The sequence below is a fragment of the Castanea sativa genome, chromosome 2 (assembly GCF_040712315.1).
Source record: "Castanea sativa cultivar Marrone di Chiusa Pesio chromosome 2, ASM4071231v1".
In the NCBI taxonomy this organism is placed as follows: domain Eukaryota; kingdom Viridiplantae; phylum Streptophyta; class Magnoliopsida; order Fagales; family Fagaceae; genus Castanea; species Castanea sativa.
The window spans coordinates 40,983,830-41,004,451 of record NC_134014.1 but is presented as its reverse complement, the minus strand read 5'-3'; the positions used below and the strand labels follow the sequence as shown (position 1 = coordinate 41,004,451).

General features: G+C 35.0%; 2 protein-coding genes across 4 annotated transcripts; one reads left to right on the top strand and one right to left on the bottom strand.

The window, feature by feature from the left end:
- Positions 1 to 1,421: 1,421 nt before the first annotated feature.
- LOC142623578 (telomere repeat-binding factor 2) lies at positions 1,422 to 6,919 on the bottom strand. 3 transcript variants are annotated; one of them, XM_075797019.1, is made up of 7 exons: positions 6,760 to 6,919; positions 5,592 to 5,806; positions 5,167 to 5,381; positions 3,964 to 4,048; positions 3,179 to 3,262; positions 2,423 to 2,772; positions 1,422 to 1,776 (listed from the first exon to the last, which is right to left on the bottom strand). In XM_075797019.1, coding segments are annotated over exons 2-7 (885 nt in total). In that variant the 5' UTR covers positions 5,742 to 5,806; positions 6,760 to 6,919; the 3' UTR covers positions 1,422 to 1,775. The 3 variants fall into 3 exon arrangements, with proteins under 3 accessions (XP_075653134.1, XP_075653133.1, XP_075653135.1); XM_075797018.1 differs by having other exon boundaries at positions 5,592 to 5,785; XM_075797020.1 differs by lacking the exon at positions 3,179 to 3,262 and having other exon boundaries at positions 5,592 to 5,785.
- A 2,160-nt stretch (positions 6,920 to 9,079) lies between these two features.
- On the top strand, positions 9,080 to 13,199 carry LOC142624473 (NADH dehydrogenase [ubiquinone] iron-sulfur protein 4, mitochondrial). The gene is made up of 5 exons (XM_075798045.1): positions 9,080 to 9,324; positions 9,721 to 9,809; positions 9,994 to 10,123; positions 10,893 to 10,922; positions 12,828 to 13,199. Exons 1-5 carry the CDS (start codon positions 9,163 to 9,165, stop codon positions 12,903 to 12,905), a joined length of 489 nt encoding a protein of 162 aa, XP_075654160.1. The 5' UTR covers positions 9,080 to 9,162; the 3' UTR covers positions 12,906 to 13,199.
- Positions 13,200 to 20,622: the final 7,423 nt, after the last annotated feature.

The following is a 20,622-nucleotide window of genomic DNA, read 5'->3' as shown; positions in this document are numbered from 1 at the left end:
GAGAGAGAGAAGGGGGGGGGGGGGGGAGGGGTGTTGAGGATAGGAGATATGTTTGGAACATTACTTTTAAAGTGATTATTGCCCCTAGTCAAAACGGTTTGTTTTTGGCCTACAAAACAATTCACCTCCACGATAGAACAAAGTTATCAAATTGTTGACAACAATGTTGAATTTTCTTGTTTAGATTTCTCTTAAGAAATTGTGTATTTAACTAGAATGATGAGATAAATTGAACTGGTATTCATTTTCATGTCCTTAACTTATAGACAATGAAGGGTTTTAGTGGAAAGATCACGGCTCTTTATTTGGAAAGGCACATTTCACAACAATGTTGAATTTTCTTGTTTAGATTTCTCTTAAAATATTGTATATTTAACTAGAATGCTGAGATAAATTGAACTGGTATTCATTTTCATGTCCTTAACTTATAGACAATGAAGGGTTTTAGTGGAAAGATCATGGCTCTTTATTTGGAAAGACACATTTCTAAAAAATTTATAATTTTCTAACAGAATATGATTTTTTTAGATAGTACTTTGTCAATTCATAATATTTTTAATACATATTTTTCCTCGAACAAGAATAACTTTAACGGGTTATGATCTCATTTTATTTCAATAAAATAAAGTCACCATTCATCTCTTATGCACATAATCACATGTGAAATGCTTTTACTATATAGTATTTGATTTAATTTAAACATGCATATAATATGTAATTTTATTGTGAATGTTTTGGTGATAATAAACAAATTAGTTATTATTATATAATTGCACAATTCTTTTGTAGTGTACACACGTCTTATAATATCACATAGAAGGATGTTTTGTATTTATAATCTTTAGATAGCTAGGTTTTAGCCAAAACTTATGTAAATTTCTGCTACTTTTAGTTAATAGTGAATCATTGAAGATGCAAATTGAAACTATTCAAAAAGTACATGATTTTAATTGAAGCTTTTTCAATTTAGGATATAATTTAAAAACACCCAAATTATAGGGAACTATACAATTTACCTAAAATTTTAATAAAAAGACCACTTGGTACAAAGAGTGTAATCACTTGGCGTAAAAAGAAAAGATAGCCTAAAATTTTATCTTTTATTTTTTAAAGAATCACGATAGCCACTTTTTTCCTCCTCCTCTTCTTCTTCTTCTTCTTCTTCTTTGAGAATTAGTTGTATCAAGATAACCACTTGATACAACCATAGCTTCTAGCCTTTTGAGACCCAACTTTTATATATATTATCTTCATGCAATGCTCAAAATTCATGAGAAGGAAACGCAAATGCACATGCGCTAATGCCACATTAATTGGAGTCAGTGAAAAGAAAACATAAATGTTATTGTGCCAAGCACAGTAGTTAATAAACGCAGGCTTGTTTTTAGTGAGCCATGAACACAGCTTCTGAAACACAAATCTTAAGAAAGTTCATATTTTCATTTACTCTTCCAGTGGCTCAAATTACGGTCCCATGACATGTGAATTACATATGTATCTTGGCACCCGAAGCCCCTATATCTATTTCTTTTAGTAGAATTACTCTTCATCCTTTAGTTCTAGAAGTAGGAAAATCTATAGCTCCTAGCGAAATGATCCCAAAAAAGCAAACACAACTCAAATATCAATATTCAATTTATCAAATTTACAAATCTAAGCCATATATACAGTTATAGACATATTGGCAGAATTCAGAGCTGCACCAGTATGATCCTAAAGCCCAATGCACGATTCACCTTTGAAGAACTGGATACCCAAATGTGAAGTTCACATCATCTGCAAAATTAGCAAAGATACAACTAGGATTAAGAACTATAAAGGACACTAACAGGATTAAAATTATATTCAGGTTATGAATATTGCAGCACTAGACAGGTTTGCCAAATATAAATCTTCTATTAGGTTGACAAGAACCTTTCCACCATGGCATTACATCCAAAGTCACAAATCCTGGATTTCTGGATGATTCACATGGGAATATGCAAAAATTTCACGCAGTAGTGGACAAAATAGTGTGATTTAAAAAACAAACACACACAAAAAAAGAAAGAAACGAGTACAGGTTTGAAAAGTATGGATCGGATGGGCATCGGTTTATTAACAAACAAAAGAATGTTGGTGGCATCTCCCCTTGGAAAAAGTGGAATAAAATGTCACTATGAGATCAGTGGAACATTGCATATGCAAAGGATTAGATAAGTATTTTTTGTGATGTAAAGAAATAATAAAGACATCCAGCCAAGCTCTGAGAACTTAACTAAAGAGGAAGTCCCAAGTTATATAAAGAGGAAAAAAATTACATACTTTTCCAAGCTTAGCTTTTTGACGGAATGTGATGCCCCATCCTAGATTCCTAACCATATAATCTCTATACTCAGGATGCTGGAATAGTTGAAAGGTAAAACATAAAAGAAAACTTTACCAAGCACGAAGTGTTCCACATTTCAATGCCTTCATTGCTGCTTTGGCAAAAACTTGTGCTGCTTCTGCTTCAGCTTCTGCGGCCTCTGCCTCCCTTGCAGCCTTTTCAGCCTCAGCAATAGCAGCTTCTGCTTCTGCAACTGCTTGTGCAGCAGCTGCAGCAGCCTCTTGTGCAGTCATGCCCTTCATCTTTGACAGCTCTGCGTCAACTTGGGTTTTAGTAAGAATGTTGATCTCTCTCTTTTCTGCTCTTGAAGAATCCTTCTGCCTATCCTCCACGACTAACAAGGAAGAGCTTCTTCTTTTTTCAGAAAATGTTGAACTTGATGCAATCCTGTACTTATGTTTTATCTGTCAATGCAACCACCATAAAAAGTATCCAATTTTGAGTCATGATGATACCATTATTTTCCTGAAAAACCATATGTCCATGCCTTACAAACTTATTGCTCAAATAGTATTTAACTCCCACCACAAACATACCTACATATGCACATCACAAATTCTAATTTCATGTCATCAACTGACAACCAATAGGACAACATAATCCTTTCTACTATTAAAATGTATTATCAAGCACAAGTTTTTGTCATATTAGATATATTTTTATATGACCTTGAAATAGGATATGTGCCAAACAGTTGTCAGGAATGCAGGAACAATTTTTCAGTCAAATAGCTTCATTGACTTGTTAATTTCCACAGAAAAATGTTAATGTCTTTCCCTCTCTACACCAATATTTTGATTGATTGAGTACCTTAATTAATCTTCCATTTGCTGACATATGCTTTAACTTTGTTGACAATAGTTTTTTGAGGTTTGGTGGTGCCCAGTACCGCTCCTACAAAAAAAAAAGAAAAAATAAAAAAAAGAAAACGAATGATGTTTAGAATCAAGCACAAGCATTGCCTATGTTTCTAAAAATCCTGAACTGAACATGCACTAGTACATCTTAAGTTGGGAGAGATTCTCTGATGCATTTTTTTCAAAACTGAGAAAATATTACACAAAATTTTATGAGAGTTTTAGTGGTGGGCCTAGTGGCAGATAATTTACAAGCAGCCAGATAATAATAATAGTTATATTATCAAAGGCTGCTGGATACCCACTAGTTGTGAATTGTGTTTGACAGAAAAATACTCAATAGCACTGCAGTCTTGGATCTAAGAACAAAATCCACATCAGTCGTTGATTAATGTAATTGAAGAAACGATTAAATTGCTACTTGTAAAAAAAAAAAAAAAAAAGTGTTACTGCAAAAAGAGCTGCAGAAATCACAATAGTGTTTCTGTACTGTTAAAAGAATCATGATTAAAAGGAATACATTTGAAATAACCTTGTATCTGTACGAACACCAATTTATTAGAAACTAAGAGAAGGTAGAAAAGGAAACTTGCTCAAGAAAGAATTGGAATAGAAGGTCTTTACAACTTAAAAGCATTACAAGCACTAGATGTTCTGAAGTTTGACCACTTAGTATTAGTTTCTGCAAGCATGATAGGTTTACGAAGTCATAGCTTAAAGATACACAAGTGAGATTACCTCTATGTACAAAGCAATTGCAGCCCTGTCAGAACCCCTTGGCTCCTTCAGATTGGTAATAGCCTCTAATATAAGCTTATCCAACCTACAACCATGCAAAGGAGGTTCCAACAGAAGAAATAAATAACAATGTTAAGAAAAATAGGACAACCTGGCTCCCATTACAAGTTTTTTATGGCCTATGACACCTGGAGACCCCCACTCATCTTTGGAGGATCCCCCACCACCCCCCCCCCCCCCCGAAAAAAAAATGTGGACAGTAGGTTTGTAAGTTATAAAACCACCATCTTTTAGCTGTTATATATTGTAACATTGATCATGACTGATGTGCCATTTACAAATATTGAAGCCACAAAAATAGCCTAAAGAGATTTATCAACCAAGAGACATGTCTTCACTTTGAGTAAATTTTCCAAGCATGGTACAATATGTGCAACTTAGATGAGGTGAGTCAAGCAATTTTAGCACATAGTTTATAGAAGACTCTCACAGAATGAAGTGAAATGAAAAAGAAAAAAGAAAAAGAAAAGTCTATTAGAAAAATTGAGCTGTTTTTTCCCAGTGGTACAACCATTAGAAACTTAAATAAATATTTATAAAAGATGATACTTTAGAATTTAAAAAGGAATTAACAATGGTGTTCCAGTGACTTCTTTCATTTGTGAAATTAAATTTACATTGTAATTCAGTAATATAATGAATGGCCAAAAATTTTGTGCGAACTAAAATGTAGGAGTAGAAGAAAAGTTAGAGTTTTCCTTGATCATCAAAGTTTATGCATATTTTAATACCATACTAGAACAACAAAAACATCCCATCTAAGAGATCTTGCAGGCTATTGTGATTATTCTTTCATGGAACAGATGTACTCTCCAATTATTCATTCCCACTAAATGGAAGTATTATTGAAATACAATATTCCACCACTACTTGGCTACACTTTAGTAAGACCCCATGCCATAAATATACGGATTGCATAAATTTTAATTATCTGATAAACTCTTTCCCATAATTTCTTAAAAGAAAAGTAATACTAGAATTTAATAGATTCTTCTAAATTATAGCAACATAATAAGTTTCAGAATGGATTAACTACTATATGAAATCTAGATCAGATAAGTTAAGAATGAAAACTACTTTAAGTACATGTCGTCATTAGAAGTATCTACATTTTATAGATGACAAAATTGCAAGAGATGTAACCTTGCAAATGGTTCCTTTGAATCAGCAGTCTGCAATGTTCCTCTTGAAAGCACAAGAGGCTTAGCATCAACAATTTCTGCATCACTCTGAGGAACAATGCTTAGAGAAATAGGGTTATCATCAAGTTTAGGGGTAGGTAGATCTCTTTTAAGTGCAAGTTTGGCCTTCTGCCGGGACCCCCATATTGCCGTCACATTTATATTTCTCCATTTATCCTGTCCATCACATATAATACTCAAATTAATACACCACCACACATCATTTGAAATTGACAAGCGAGTTAAGCACAGAGATTATAGTTTCCCAAATGTGATAAACAGACGCACTATCCATAAGATCAAATTCTAGATCTTCAAAGCTGAATGAGTAATTACACTTTCTACAGTAATGGTCGACAGTTCCAGCTGAAAGTATAAAATAGATACCTTGAGATCCACATTTGAACGTAGATGTAAGATGCCACTGAACTCTGGGTCAGTAAGTATTGTGCGCCATTTGCCTGCCCCATGTTTTAAGACTCCAGCTTTAAGGGCTGCTTCTTCTTCTGCTGTCCACTTTTGCTTAGGAGCACCCATCTTTTTTTTGCTGACGTGGGTGTCCAGAGCTCTTTGAACAAAATCTGTACAATCAATGCTGTTGCATATCAGGGCATCCATCCGTATACAGATAATCAGACATCGGATAGAAATTAAACACATACATACTGCAGCAAAGATAACCAACAAAGAAATCTTGAACAAAACATGCAGTTTTGGAATGTACATGTAAACCTTCAAGGACCACTATCACCAAAATGAAAAAACAGAATGATAATATACATTCTGGTAGGATACCAATATCATCAGTATGACGAAAATTTTATAGAAGCACAAGATTGTATTTGTATTGCCAGCAATGTGTCAAAGTGTCAATGTAATGCGGGAAAAAAAAAAAAAACCAATTTACAACAATGTAATCAAGCATTATAGACCTCGATCTGATACCTTAGTAGTTAGGAGTGACTTAACTATTAATCAAGCAAAACCACAATTAAACTTCACATCTTCACACAAGCTACCCATACTCACAGCCATGTACAAATAAAAATTATGTACCACTTTTTAGCGTGGAATTATAGGTGGCAAACATAAATTCAATCTGGATGCAGATAAAAATATAAAATAAAATAAAATTTCAACCACAAATATAACTTCAATTATTCTCAAAGATGATAAAAGATTTTGTTCCAAACCCAGCTCCCAGGCAAAACTCATACTTAGGACGCAATGCTAGATCCTACTGCATATGAATGAAAACATGAGAAAGCAAAAAAATCCATCCATTTGCTAATGAGCTAAATCTGATGAAAAACAATATAAGCATAATTTGATTAACGTTAAAAACAAACCAAACCAAACCAAACAAAACAAAACAAAAACTTTTGTAAAAGAGAATGAAACGGAAAAGATTCAGAGACAATGTTATTCAATTCTAACTCCGAAGTTTTTGGTAAGAACAGACTGACAAGAAAAAAAGATTATTAAAAAATATATATATATATATTAAAAAAAAAAAAAAAAACATAGAGAAGAAGATTTGGAGGCAGAGGTGTACCGGATCAAAGGAATTGCGGCAGAGATGAGAGATGGTTAACGTGGTAATCAGTTTGGTTTATGCTAAATTTTGTTTAGAACAATTGACGAAAACATGCGAGTGAGACCTGCAGGTATAATTCTAAGAGTGTGAAAATTTTGATCTTTTTTCTTTTATCTTGTCCGAGAAATACAACAACAGCTTCTATTGCTCTTATTGTGAGTTATGAAACCTGCGACCACTATGTTTTCTGAAATTAAGAATTTGACTCTAAAGTTTTCTAAATCAAATTCAATGTTGGTTGCATACGATAATATGCACTCGCACCCCTAGCAAATATTTTTTTTATATTAATTTCCCCCCCACGAGCTAGGATACACAACAAAGATGCAGCAATAGTAAAAAACAAAAAATCAAATGATACCAAACAAACATTGATGACTCAATTAGGGTATGAGCTAATAGCCTTGTAGTTGAGCTAATACTTTTTAGTGTTTTGACAGAACTGAGATGTCTAAAGTTTAGATTATCTGAATCCTGTTATAACATTGCATATATCAAACAAATTAGGGTATGACATTTTAAATCTAAAAAATTAACTTCTTAAATTTTTTAAAGTCATAAGAATTAGTATTGAATTAACATTATTATTACTACTAGGATATATATAAATTTTGGAAGTATGACATACTTTAGGTAAAAAAATATATAAGAGACATGGTTTTAAAAACCATATCAGATTGGCTAGTTCAATTAGAAATCAAACCTTCAATGGTTCTACTAAAAACCATAAAATTGATGATTCGACATTAGAAACTGTTAGTAAAAACATAGAATCAGATAATTTTTCAGTTATTTGATCATTCCAATTTTAAAAATCACGATAAAGTATAAAATTTAATTATTTAAAACAATTTTATTCATTTAATAGATATAGAATTAATAGTATGATAATAATTAAAAATAAATAAATGATAAACTATTATACATTGATATAACTGTAAGTGCACAATTGTACTCGGACCCAAAAACTAGAGTTGGGCTCAGGCCTAATGAGCCTTATAGAATGAAATTTGTAGAGTATGAATTTGAAATCTAGGTTCGGGATGTTGGAAGTTTGATTAACAGACTAGAGTCCCACAATCTGTGTAAATGATAAACGAATATGACAAAGAGACCTCATCGGACGTAAGTCGAGGACGCTTAGTATAAATATTCTCCTTCTGTGCCAAAGTTTACAATTCTTAGTTCCTATTTTTCTCAATAGAAAGTGCAGATCCCCCTCTCTTTCCTCTCCCGTCTCCTTATAAACTTCTTCTTCTTCACTGGTTTATCCACGTGTCATACAAATCTTCCCCTTAGATACTTGTCCCATCCACCACCTTCTTGAAGTCTTCAAATAATAGCAGGAAGACTGAATTCTACTGTTCAGAGGTCATTTCCCCATTAATGATGCCAGGGAGGTAGATGCAGGGCCTTTAATGTGGTGGTAGTAGCTTTTTCCTTAGATATTTCTCGCATGTCCTTGCTTCTAAAGGGTGCTTGGATCACCCTCTTACCCATCAGTTCTTCCAGAATTCTGCCTCTAATCCATTTAGCAAATTCCAAGGTCATTGCTGGACCTGTCCGAGGGGAAACTCCTCCTCGGACAACTCCTCGGACTACTACAGTGCGGGTTGACTTGTGGACCTAGAGGCCCTACTCAAAACAGACTGGTACCAACCGATCAGGCCCAAAACCCAAACGTTTATTCAATAGCTTTTACCCCCCGCAATAACATAAACATAATTTGTTCAAAGATGAACTAATGTCATAATTTTTTTTCCTAGAGTGATATTTTGAAATTTACTATTCCATATCATTGGTAATATCACAATTAAATTTATGCAAGACTTTATGTTTTTCACTTGAACCTTTAAGTTAGAGGTCTTGTATTTTCACGAGAATTTAGATATTTTTTAGAATTATAATCTAAAATAAAATTCTAAAATAAAAAACTAAGAATTTATAAACTCTCAAGAATTAAAAGTTTCTTTCATAAATTCATAAAGAATCGCAAAATCATCCAATCAAATACTCCTATTTACATCAAGATCACATAGTATTTTAATCTAATAATAATAAAAAAAAAACATTTATTGATTAAAATCCCATGGTATCTATTAGAAAAAGTGATTCTAAAAAATAAGTGTTATTATTGAAAAATGAGGAAAATGAGGGCTAGGGGCATATTCCATGTATAAAAATAAAAAAGGGGCAAACCCGCAAATAAGCCTAAGTATACTACAGTGTTATGCTCACACAGTTTTACATACTAGTATTGCTATTAAAACTTTACTTTCAGTTCCAGTTTTTATTTTATGTGAAAGCTAAAAACTGTGGGCACTCACGGTGCTGTACTCTAACTACTCATAGCATAGATTGATGGCGAACTCTCTGCAACGCAGTATCTGGAGCCATGGTCGTGGTCTCCGAACCACGCTAGTCCAGTGGTCCAGACCATTCTCCGCCGACACACTGGTCGAGAGAAAGCCTAGCGAGATCGGCGTCGTTTCCGGAATCCCCGATGAACACCTTCGTCGCAGGGTACACCTTTCTTTTTTCTTGGGTTTCAATTTGATTCATCTTTTTTGACCCAGTTTCTAATGAATCATGTTCTTTCAATTTTTCATTTTTAATATATGAAATGAAAATTTGACTTCTTGGGATTTGGGTATATGTTTTTCTTGCTGAGATTGAATTTTTGCTAAGTAGACTTGGGGGCCTTTCAATTTCAAACATGAAAATTGAGCTGGGTTTTGTGTGTGTGTGTGTGTGTGTGTGAGTGGATAATTTGATAGTTGTGAGCTGGGTATATTACGTGCTTGTGTTTCGGGAATTGAGGGGAGCTGGAAATGCTTATATTTAGGCGGATTGGTAATGCGTTTTAGTACTGATGGGTTAAGGTTTTCTTTCAAAAGTAATTTTTTTCTTCAATTGTAGGTTGTCATTTACGCGCCTGCTAGAACTGCGACACAGCAAGGATCGGGAAACGTTGGAAGGTGGAAGATCAATTTTATGTCAACACAGAAGTATGTTCTTTTTATCTGTATAAAGGGTTGTCATTTTTTTCTAGAAATTTGAATCCTCTTTCAATTCAATAATTTTTTTTTGGTGGTAGGAATGTGTTCTAATTCGATTCGTAATGCCTAGCTAGGAATAATTATTTTTATCGCCTTTATTGAGTGATTAATGTTCCTACTAATATGTTTGTAGGTGGGAAAATCCATTGATGGGCTGGACATCCACTGGGGACCCATATGCCAATGTTGGTGATGCTGCAATGAGTTTTGATAGTGAAGAAGCTGCAAAGTCATTTGCAGAAAGGCATGGTTGGGATTATGTGGTATGTGTTATTTCCCTTTTTAAATATTTGCTACTGCAAGGGATATATATATATTTTTTATAATTTTTATTTTAGGTAAATTACACTATCCTCCCACAAGGTTTGGGAGAATGTCGGGAAACTCCTCCCATTTTCAGAAATGGGTTTTAGCCCCCTATTAGATTCTCTCAAATCCAACTATTTCACCATTTTGATGAAACAACCAAATTATTCTATTTTTTTCTTGTATGCTTTAAACTACTGTTGCAATTGCACATGCTTATACATTAGTTTTTCTTGTTTTGTCTTGTTTAGGTTTGTGTTTTAGCACAAGCAAGTTCAGTAGTTCACATCTTTAAGTTTGTGAGGGTTCTGGTCAATGTATGACTGTTGTTGGACATGAAATATGAGTTGTGAATCTGCCTTTTGTTGTTCCCTTGTCTCAATTTTGTGTTGTTGTTAGCTTTGTATCTGCTGTCTGCATGTCTTGTATAATGCTTTTCTACAGTTTGGGAACTTTAAATTTGACGGCATTATGCTCTATTACCCTTTCTTTTTTTAAAACTTTAAATTTTTGTGTCATTATGTTCTGAATTTTTTTATTTTTCAGTTTAATTTCTGTGTCCTAAAATGCTTGTAGTTTCACTGTTGCTACTTTGCTTTCAAATTGTTTAAATTATTGGTTGAAAACTCCCATTGATAGTTCTTTGATGAATGCACATTTTTTTCTTTGACCTCAAGTTTTGTTCCCATTTATCCTATTGACAACAGTTCTTGAATTCATCTGCAGGTTAAGAAACGCCACACACCATTGTTGAAGGTTTGAGATTCTTCCACTTTCCTTTTGACAGTTTTAGCTATTTTTATGATCCTACAAATAGCTGAATTTATATCTTTAGGGTTATTGTTGGACTGGGGGACTCAACAATAGTTGTTAGATTTGACATTGAGATAACACTTTTTGGAATAGGGAACATGCTTGATTTTTTATTTTTTGAAAATGGAATGATTAGGTTGAGGTCTTGGGTTCAAGATGCATTGGGTGTTTATGTGTTTCTTATAATAATTAAAAGAAAAGAATTGGGTTTAGATGGGTTTACTATTGCCTTTTTCCAGTCTTGCTAGTTTGTGGTAATAACACTATAATGTTCTTCTCTCAATTTTATGATAAGTGCTTTTTGAAAAAAGTTTGAATGCTACCTTAACCTTTGTGACTTTAATTCCAAAGAAAATGGGTGCTATTGAAGTAAAGGATTTTAGGCCAATTAGCCTTGTGAGTAGTATATATAAAATTTTGGCGAAGGTGCCTAATGGTGGGAGGCTTGGGATAAGCTTTAGACATCCTAGATTCAAATCCCCACTAGGAGTTTCCTTGGATTACCTAATTCACAGTTTTGGCAAGCAGAGTCATGTATCCTTAGTTTACTCCCCAGCGGTGGGTCCAAAGGACCTTACCTTGGTAAGGTTCCATGTCATCAAAAAATATTTGGCAAAGGTTTTAGCAAACCGATTGAAAGGGGTATTAGAGGAGATAGTGTCTGATATGTAGAATGCCTTCATCCAAGGGTGACAAATTCTTGATTTGGTCTTGATAGTGAATGAATGTTTGAATAGTTGTCTAAAATCTAGCAGACCAGGGGTGCCATGTAAATTGGATGTGGAGAAGACTTGTGATCATTTAAATTGGGATTTTCTGCTGTGTGTGGTTCAAAGGTGTGGTTTTGGTGAAAGATGGATGAAGTGGGTGGAGTTCTATATTTCTACTGTAAAATTCTTTATTTTGGTGGATGGCACACCTACTGGTATTTTTGCTAGTAGCAGAGGTGTCCAGCACAGCAGGGGGATCCACTATTCCACTTTCCCATTGCTGTTTGTGATTGTCATGGAAGCTTTGGGTAGGATGATTACAAGGGCAGTGTCAGGTGGGTATCTGAAGTTTCTGTTGACAATTTGAGAGGAGAGTTGTCAAGAGCCTTGTAGCTCAATTGGTTGGCACCTCTTGATGTTTTCAATAGAGACATCCAAGGTTCAACAACTATTGAATTGTCAAAAAATTTGAGAGGTGAGTCATTTCTCTTCTCTTTGTGGATGATACACTCATCTTCACTTTGAGTAGGATGATGATACACTAAATGAGAAGCCACATGGATTCAGGTGGCTGAAATGCGTTCCAGCAATGCTGGTGGAAGGAGCCAATAGTTGATAATATAATCTATGGTGGCAGTGAAACTTAGAAAGAGAGTTCTTTCGAATAATCAAGGGAGAAAAATGTGATTGGCCAATAGTTGATGATATAATCCAAGGAGGCAGTAAGAAGCAGCCAATTTTAAAAAATAAATCATATGTATTAAATTTGGACGGGTTGGGTTTGTTGGGTGGGTTTTTCTCACACTCGACACCTGCCTGAATACTAAATTTCCTCAAAAAACTACCCCTCATGGCTCAAGCTGACTTTCTACTGGTTCAAACCCATCCGCGACCCTCTAGGTCAGGTTTCTGGGTTATTAAGCACCACTGTCTGGAATATTGATTCATTGTGGCCATGTAAGTTCACGATTTAGATGGTTTTTAGTCAGCATGTGGCTAGTCTTGTATTTTTGTATTGACGCATGACCTAAGAAACATAACATGATCATAGCCATCCTTAGAATACTATTTCATCTACTTGTTCAAAGTATCCATATCAGCCCTAACTATGTAGAACCTTTTTCCGTTCTACTTGCAGGTGAAAACATATGCAGAAAACTTCAAGTGGAAGGGTCCCCCGAAAACTGAGGATCCCCAAAAAACTAAGGAAAACTGATTTTATTTCTCTCACCGATCTTCTCTGTTGGTTCTATCATAAGGCAATGGGGCATGCTATTTTCCTTTGAAAGTCACTCATCCCGAATGAATTCTGTGATTTTAATAAATGTGAGTTATGGTTGTACTCTTTTTGTAAAATCATAGCAAGTTTAAGTTGCATTCCCTGTACAATTAATTGATTGGACGGTTGTCTTTTGTGTCCTCTTTCTTTGTATTCAAAGGGATTACTACACCAGCTTTGTTTCTTATTCCTTTGTTTGACGTTTAAGTTGTTCATGCTTTGGTTTACAAACCTTGCTCTGCAATTCTGCATTGGAGGAGCTGATGCCATGTGTTTCTAAAACTGATATTCTAGCGATAATCTGTTTAAAAGGTTAGGTGCTCAATAATAAATATCAGGTATGGAGCAAATGGTTACCAGAAGTATATTTAACTCAACTTTGAGGTACCTTGCTCATCACCAAAGATGCCTTCGGCCACCGGCCCTAATGATATGTAACCCTTCATTTTTGGATAGGTGATGTGGCATGATGCTGCTGGTGTCTTGAATTGAAGGATCCTTCGGCTTTGGGTTCTTAATTTTCTGGGTTGGCCTAGAAAACATTCACACTGAATACAAAATTTGTTGTGAAGATGATTAGAGACCAAATAGGCCAATACCCACTCTAGGCCAGTTTGCCAAGGCTTCCAACTACATCCACGAGGCAGGGGAATATGCCATGGTAGAGCACAAACCTATTTTAAGTTGGTCAATAGCTCCTGTTGTTTGGTGAAAGGGTGTTTCCCACCTTACTAAGGGTTCGTTTGGGAACAACTTATCTAACTTTTCGCTAAAAGTGTGCTAAAGTATACTTATACCTTAAAAAAATTGAAAAAGTGATAAAAAAGAGAAAAAGTAGGGTTTTAAAAAGCTATATATAACTAGAAGGTAAAAGCTGAAGTTGATGCCAAACATACTAAGAGGGCGTTTGGATAGGACTTCTCTGCGTCCACGTCCGCGTTTTCCCTTTTTTTTTTTTTTTTTTAACCCAGCCGCAAGTGTGGAATTTTCAGCTATGAACAGTGCACAAATGCACTGTTCATGGGTCCCACAAATTTTATTTTTCAGCAACTTTTTCATTAAAAATAGGTCTCACAGTACTATTCACACATTTTAAAATTATTTTGCTACAGTGTTTTCAGTTTTCAGTTTCAGCAAAATAAGTTCTATCCAAACGGACTCTAAGTCTGCCAAAAAATGGTCTCACGAGCATTGACTAGGTACAGGTGGCGATTTGGCTATTGCATTTTCTTCTTTTCTCTTCAGGCCTTGTTTTTTCCTTTTCCACGCGGTTTTTGTTGCTGTTATTTGATTTTTTTCTTGTCCTTTTTTTTTTTTTTTTACGCTTTTTATTTGCGTTTGCCCCTTTATAGAGAATGGTGTGAGTTTGCTGGGCTCGCCTCACCTTGTCTTGCTGCCAATGGGCCTTTCCTGGTCTCTCCCTTATTGTTTTCCATTAATTCTTGCCGGGTTGCCTATTGGGCCTTATGCCTCATTCCTTCTCCTTTTGCCCATTCAAGGCCTGTTCTTATTTCATGGAGAGGGTCATATCACCGTGGTTGATTCTTCCACGTTGCCCATATCCCGTAGTGGGTCAATGGATATTCCTCCTCCTTGGGCCTTTGCTTGGGCCACGCTTATTCATGTCCTAGGCCTTAGGGGGATGGCCCTATTGATTTGCTTCTATCCTCTAATTTCTTCCTTCTGTTTCTTGGTTTGGTTTGGGATTTTCTGCCATTGGGCCTTTGGGTCCATGGTAAAACTATGTCTAAATTTTTTTACTCCTTAACCAATTTATGAATTTTTATTACAAATAGAAGGTTTATATTATTAATAACATATAAATAATAATTTGATATTATATAGACCTATTTACAAATGTGTGTGCCCAAAATTCCCTTGATGGACTGGGCCTAGGATTTGGCTCACAACTTATTTTTATAGTGGATAAATGGGTTTCCTACCACAGGCAGCCCCTACTGAGCTCCTTCCTATTATACCTCTCCTTTCCCTGAAATTTCCTCCTCTCTTCTTATAGTATCCTCTCTCTATCTCTCTCTGTATTTTTGCTCAAAATGACCAATCCCTTCTCTCTACTCTCTTCTCATATTTATAGCTCAAGGTTGGTGGGGTGCTCATTATTACTTTTCAGTCTCACTCGTGTGGATGGGACCCGATCTGATTATTCCTGACAAGGAATATGCTTTCTTGGTAATAGTGGTGATTGCATTGGAATTGGTTCCAGCCTCCAAAAAGCTGCTTGGCAGTGATATTCCCCAAGGCAATACCGAGCTGCGAGGTCACGGGCTATTCTGAGTAAGTACATCCCCCCGACCAACCAAACATGCTCAGCACAGGCTTGTATAACTTGCGATCAGTTAAATGGGTTTACCATTGGATTTGGGCTTGAGAGTGTCTTAGGAGTGTGTTAGGGCCAAGGCCCAAGACCCACTGGGCTCGTGGCCATATGCCATACAACAACTTTACACAATTTAATCTTAAGTCTATATAAATATATTTTTAGATAAGTCTACATATAAAAAATAATAATATTATATATAGTTAAATTGAGTTCATATTCATGGCTTGTTCACAAATATAATATAATATTTGAGCTTAACTTGTTTAATAGTCAAGCCTAACAAATGAACATAAAGATATATTTTCCTAAGTTTAACTAAGATGTTTATAAATAGTTTGGTTCATTTACCAGCATTTGCTCCACATCAAATGATGTTCATCAAACATGAAGTTATTTATGCATAAGATTTAAAATCACAATTCAAACGTACTATACTTTGGAACAGTTAAACCCTTACAATATAAACCCTTTTTGTTACATAGATGTATACATAATTTAGCCTAATAGTACTAGTGACACAGCAAACTTCAACCAAGAGAGTAAAACAACCCAATCTTCTACCAAATGAACAATAAAGCAAACATTCTTAGAAAGAATCACCATATCATTCATTATTCTTGTGTCATCAAAGCATCTTACAGTTATGTGCCATCCAAAAGTAAACCAACTTGCAAGTAATCCTATCTCAGAAGGATGCAATAACTGATTAAGACAGTTGCAGCCAACTTTTTCTATATATTATCTAAAAAATTTGCCAGCTTTGAAGTAAGCATCAGCAAGCTGATATCTTGCACTACTCAAAATACAACAACACTCATGACTCCAAAACTCCAATGCAGCCATACACTGGTATTATCCAATACCAGTAGCTATTTTTGGTAAGCCTCAACAAGATGGCAGACTAATCTAACAAAACTGAACTGCAAAAATCTGATGCAGCAAAGTGAAAGACATCTAGGACATACTTTCTGATCTTAATATAGATTAGATAATTTTCCAAACTGTGGTATTGCAACTTCAAATGACTGCCCTATCAACAGTAATTCCACTTGTATCGGGTACAAGCTTTTTCATATAATACGTGGATTTACGTGATAGATTGATCTTTCTCCTCTTCTTCTCTGGTATTGATTCAAATGAACATTCAGAGAAACCACGTATGCCTCACAAACCTGTAAAACAAAAGGTGGAAATCCATTTTTCAAAATTAAGCATTTTAACCTTTCAACATACCATTAACTAGGAAGTAATTACAATTACCTCAGCACTAAACAGAGTTGTTTCTGCATGGCAGGCTGGGACGCCAGTAAAAATGACATCTTCCAATTGTGTTTTCCTGGGCTATCAAATGCACAATTCTATGCTAAGGAATGGAGTTGTAACAATCAATAATCAGAGCTCTCCCTAAGAAGCATCTTAAACAGATTATAGTAATAATAGGAAATAATCCCCTCCCTTAAAACCATATTCCCATAAACATAGTAGATTAAAACCAACAGATCTATGAATTGTCAATCAAGTAAAAGAAAAACATAGGAGTGATGACAATGCTTTTCCTAGAATTATGAAATTTATCAAGTGACAAACCAAAGTTGGACCAGTACATGTAATGATATCAACTTAACCATACAAGCTTTTTATATATATTATATCAAACACATTGCAATTCGACACAATTAGCATACATTTATGGAATTAGTATAAAGTAGTAGGTGGTTGCAAAAATACCAATCTGCAGTTCGGGTTGTAAGCAGAAAAAGCATCTCCAATTCAAGGGAGGCTGCCTTCCTCTCAGCGTAATCTGTAGGTATTTATTCTTCAGTTCTATAATTGCAGGAAAAGAAAAGAGTATCACAAACAGCAAAGCTTGTATTTTTAGAAAAGAGAGAGGGGTGGGGGGGAGCCTGCAGAAACCACAACCAACCTGGAACCAATCCTATATTGAATCTAGAACTTTGGTTTTTCCTAGAATTTGTGATACTTTATAGTACATATAAGATTAAACCATGGGTCATACCAATCAAATTACTTTTTTTTTTAAATTTATTTTAATGTAAACGAAAATGTTAATAAACATAAAAGCATCACTGGAAAAAAAAAATTACATTATCAAATGAAAAAAAATCTTGAATTAGAAAATAGAAATCAAATAGAAAAGGATTCACAGACCAAGCGGATCCTGAAGCGTCCCTCTCAAACCAAGAAAAAGAGGTTGAAGAAGATTCTAGGAGATTAGGCATAAAAAAAATGTAGAAACAAAAAGCAATACAAGACTAACACGGAAGCAGAACTTGAGTTATATAATTTTCTTATATATATATATTTTTTCTGGAGTTCAACTTGAAACTTGTGTAGAGTTTTATGAATTAATGATCAAGTGCAAGAAACAAAGTGTATAATGTATTCTATATTCTCTGTGAGATGTGAGATGTGACTGCAGCATCTGAAAGAAGCTAAACTTCTTTAGACATGACATATAATTGGGCAGAAGCAGTTCATGTGAACAATTACAGTAATTTTTTCCCCTCTATGTGTCAATCTCCAACAACATTGGTTTGGAGCAAAATATCACCTCATGTTTATGATCTACTGAAGCTTCCAAAGGGTTTCTAAAAAGAATGATTCTAATAAGTCATTTTTATTACTACTTTTGACCCAGCCATGGAAGATTAATTTGCTATAACTTTGCAAATTAGCCTATTCAAGAATTATTTTATGGGGTCCACTTGTGAAGTCCAATTTAAGTAAAAGTCATGCGGTTATAAAGGCCACATTTGTCCCAGCCATTAAAAAAACCAATAACTTAGAAAAGGCCATGTTTTTTCAGAATTCTCTACATAACAAACCAGATAATCGAACAACGAAGCCTTGTCCATGTTCAATACAGTGCAGATATCAAAAGTATTAACTGAAACAAAGGTGGGTGAAGCCCAAAAGAGAGGCCACCGCTGATCAAGAATAGAACTATCTTTTCAGCTTTTCTCTTAGTTTCCTTAGTGTTAGGGAACTAGTTAGTGGACTGTGTGATTAGCATTGTAATTGAGTAGGGCTGTGCTGTGTATGATAATCAGTTAGTTAGTAGCAGTTGTGGTTGTGGTGTCTGTTATATTCATTTAGTTAGGTTGTTAGTTTTGGCGGGAAGAGTAATGAATTGTATAAAAGATGCTAAGTGTTGGGAAATGGGGATTATGCTGAGAATTAACCAACTTTCCCTCTCAATTTCCTTCTAATCTCTCTCTCTCTCTCTCTCTCTCTCTCTCTCTCTCTGCCTGGAGGTGGTTACCCTCGAAGTAACTGTCCACCCCTTACTCAATTCTTTCTTTTTCTCCGCTCCTTCATTCTTCCTTTCTTCCATTTTCTGATTAACCAAACACTTAACACTTAGTTTCCCTAAGATGATGTTACCAGCAGAAGTCTCCAATTCTTTTAGCATTCACATTGATTATATTTATGAATTTACCATTGCTTAAGCTACCATACTTTATCCATAGATGTTTCTTGTAAATTAATGCCATTAGTACTGCCCTTACTCATACACTGATGCCCTGGCACCAAAAATTCATTGTCTTTGCGAAGAAATTAAATGGAAGCAAGAATCAGACCATAGAGGATGCTTCATGCTCAATCACCTTCCTTTCCTAACAAGAAATTCACGAAGTTTGTGATTAGGAAGGGAAAAAGAAAAGATGCAATTGTGTTAACTCCTACAGGGAAAGGAAAAAAAAAAAAATAAATAAAAGACCATGGCCTTTGGCAATGAATATGCTTCATATTTCTGTTTTTCTGCTGTTTCAGATTGAGGAACTGAAGGAATACGAGGTAACTTAATTTTTTGACTCAACCCCTTTTAAAAATCAGGTTTAGCCGCTGGAAGGTAGTTTGGCTCCAAATTCCAACGTTGGTGAACACACTGTCATCACCAAAGGAACTTTCCTTTCCCTTTTTATGCCATTAGTTTTCCTAGTAAAACTAATGGCTAAAGCATTGAAACAAAGCAGTATTGCCAAAGGAAAGGAAGAAAATCCAACTATGGTAGGCTCTGCAAAGGATTTGGCAAATCTAAGGATTTCAAATGGGTGATAGTGTCAACTGAGAGAGAAATTGAATCAAAGATGAAGGAAAAGACCCACCAGAGGATAAGGATTAATGGCCATCTTTTGTCTTCACTTATTCTATTCTTTGAAAAGACTAACTAAAGTTACTAAAACCCAAGTCTAAGAGGACAGATTTACTAGTGATAACCCTATGATTCCAGTATTCATTTTTTTTTATAAGTAAATAAATTTATTAAAAGCGACACAAATCAAGTACATGGGGGAGTATACAAGACAAGAGAGCAAAAATTAAAGAAAAAATGATACCAGTTTTCATATAAACCAAAACCAAGGTACAAAATTGAGATGATGACAATAGAAAGATCAGTGAACATTGTAAACACACTATAGCCTCCAACTGGTCTATGTTTCTAATTTATATCACTCTCTCTCCTTTGTCTCCAAACATTTTGCAAAACTGATGTCAGAAACGCTATGACAAGTTATGACAAATGTTATGTTGAAAATCTCCAAGGGAAAATCCATTATGATTGACTCCATATTCTAAAAGAATCCTGGTTCAAGTTAGTCTTCACCAAATGAAAAACCAAACACAAAAATATGAAATACCGTGGCTAACTAAGAACAGAGAGAGTCTGCAATCAAAAAGGCCTGGAGATAACACCTCCATATCAATGCCTTGATAATAAAAAACAGAGACAAGAAAAACAACCTAAGTTTGGAAATATTCATAAATATATTAATAGGAAATTCTGAGGATGGATTTGAAACAAGAAGTAGAGAAGTGTTAAGAGAAGCCGCCAGTGAAAATATGAAGGACGTGGTACACCTCGTCACTTTCATTTGTGTACTCTTCTCAATAATTGACCAGAGCCAGCGTCTCCTTAGTGTTCCCATCCTTGTACTATTCAATGGGTTTAGAAGATTTCATTTTCTGGTGTGTATTTGGAGAGAATAGAAAGTGAGAAAAGTGGGGAAGAAAAGGGCTATTTTGAAAGAACTAGCTTGTTTTATGTTATTATCATTTTTTTTAACTGCAGGCACAAAGGTGAGTTATGGCAGCATAACAGAGCTCATCTCAGCTAGATAAAGTGATACTTAATAAACCATGGGTAGGCAAGGTGCAACTGCCCCAAACCGAAGGTGGGTTAAGTGTAATCATCCTTTCAAAAAAAAAAATCTCCATGGTAAAAACCAGTGTGTCCCTTATAATTTGGGTACACATGTTCATTCCAAAAGGAAATCACAGACTGAGCAG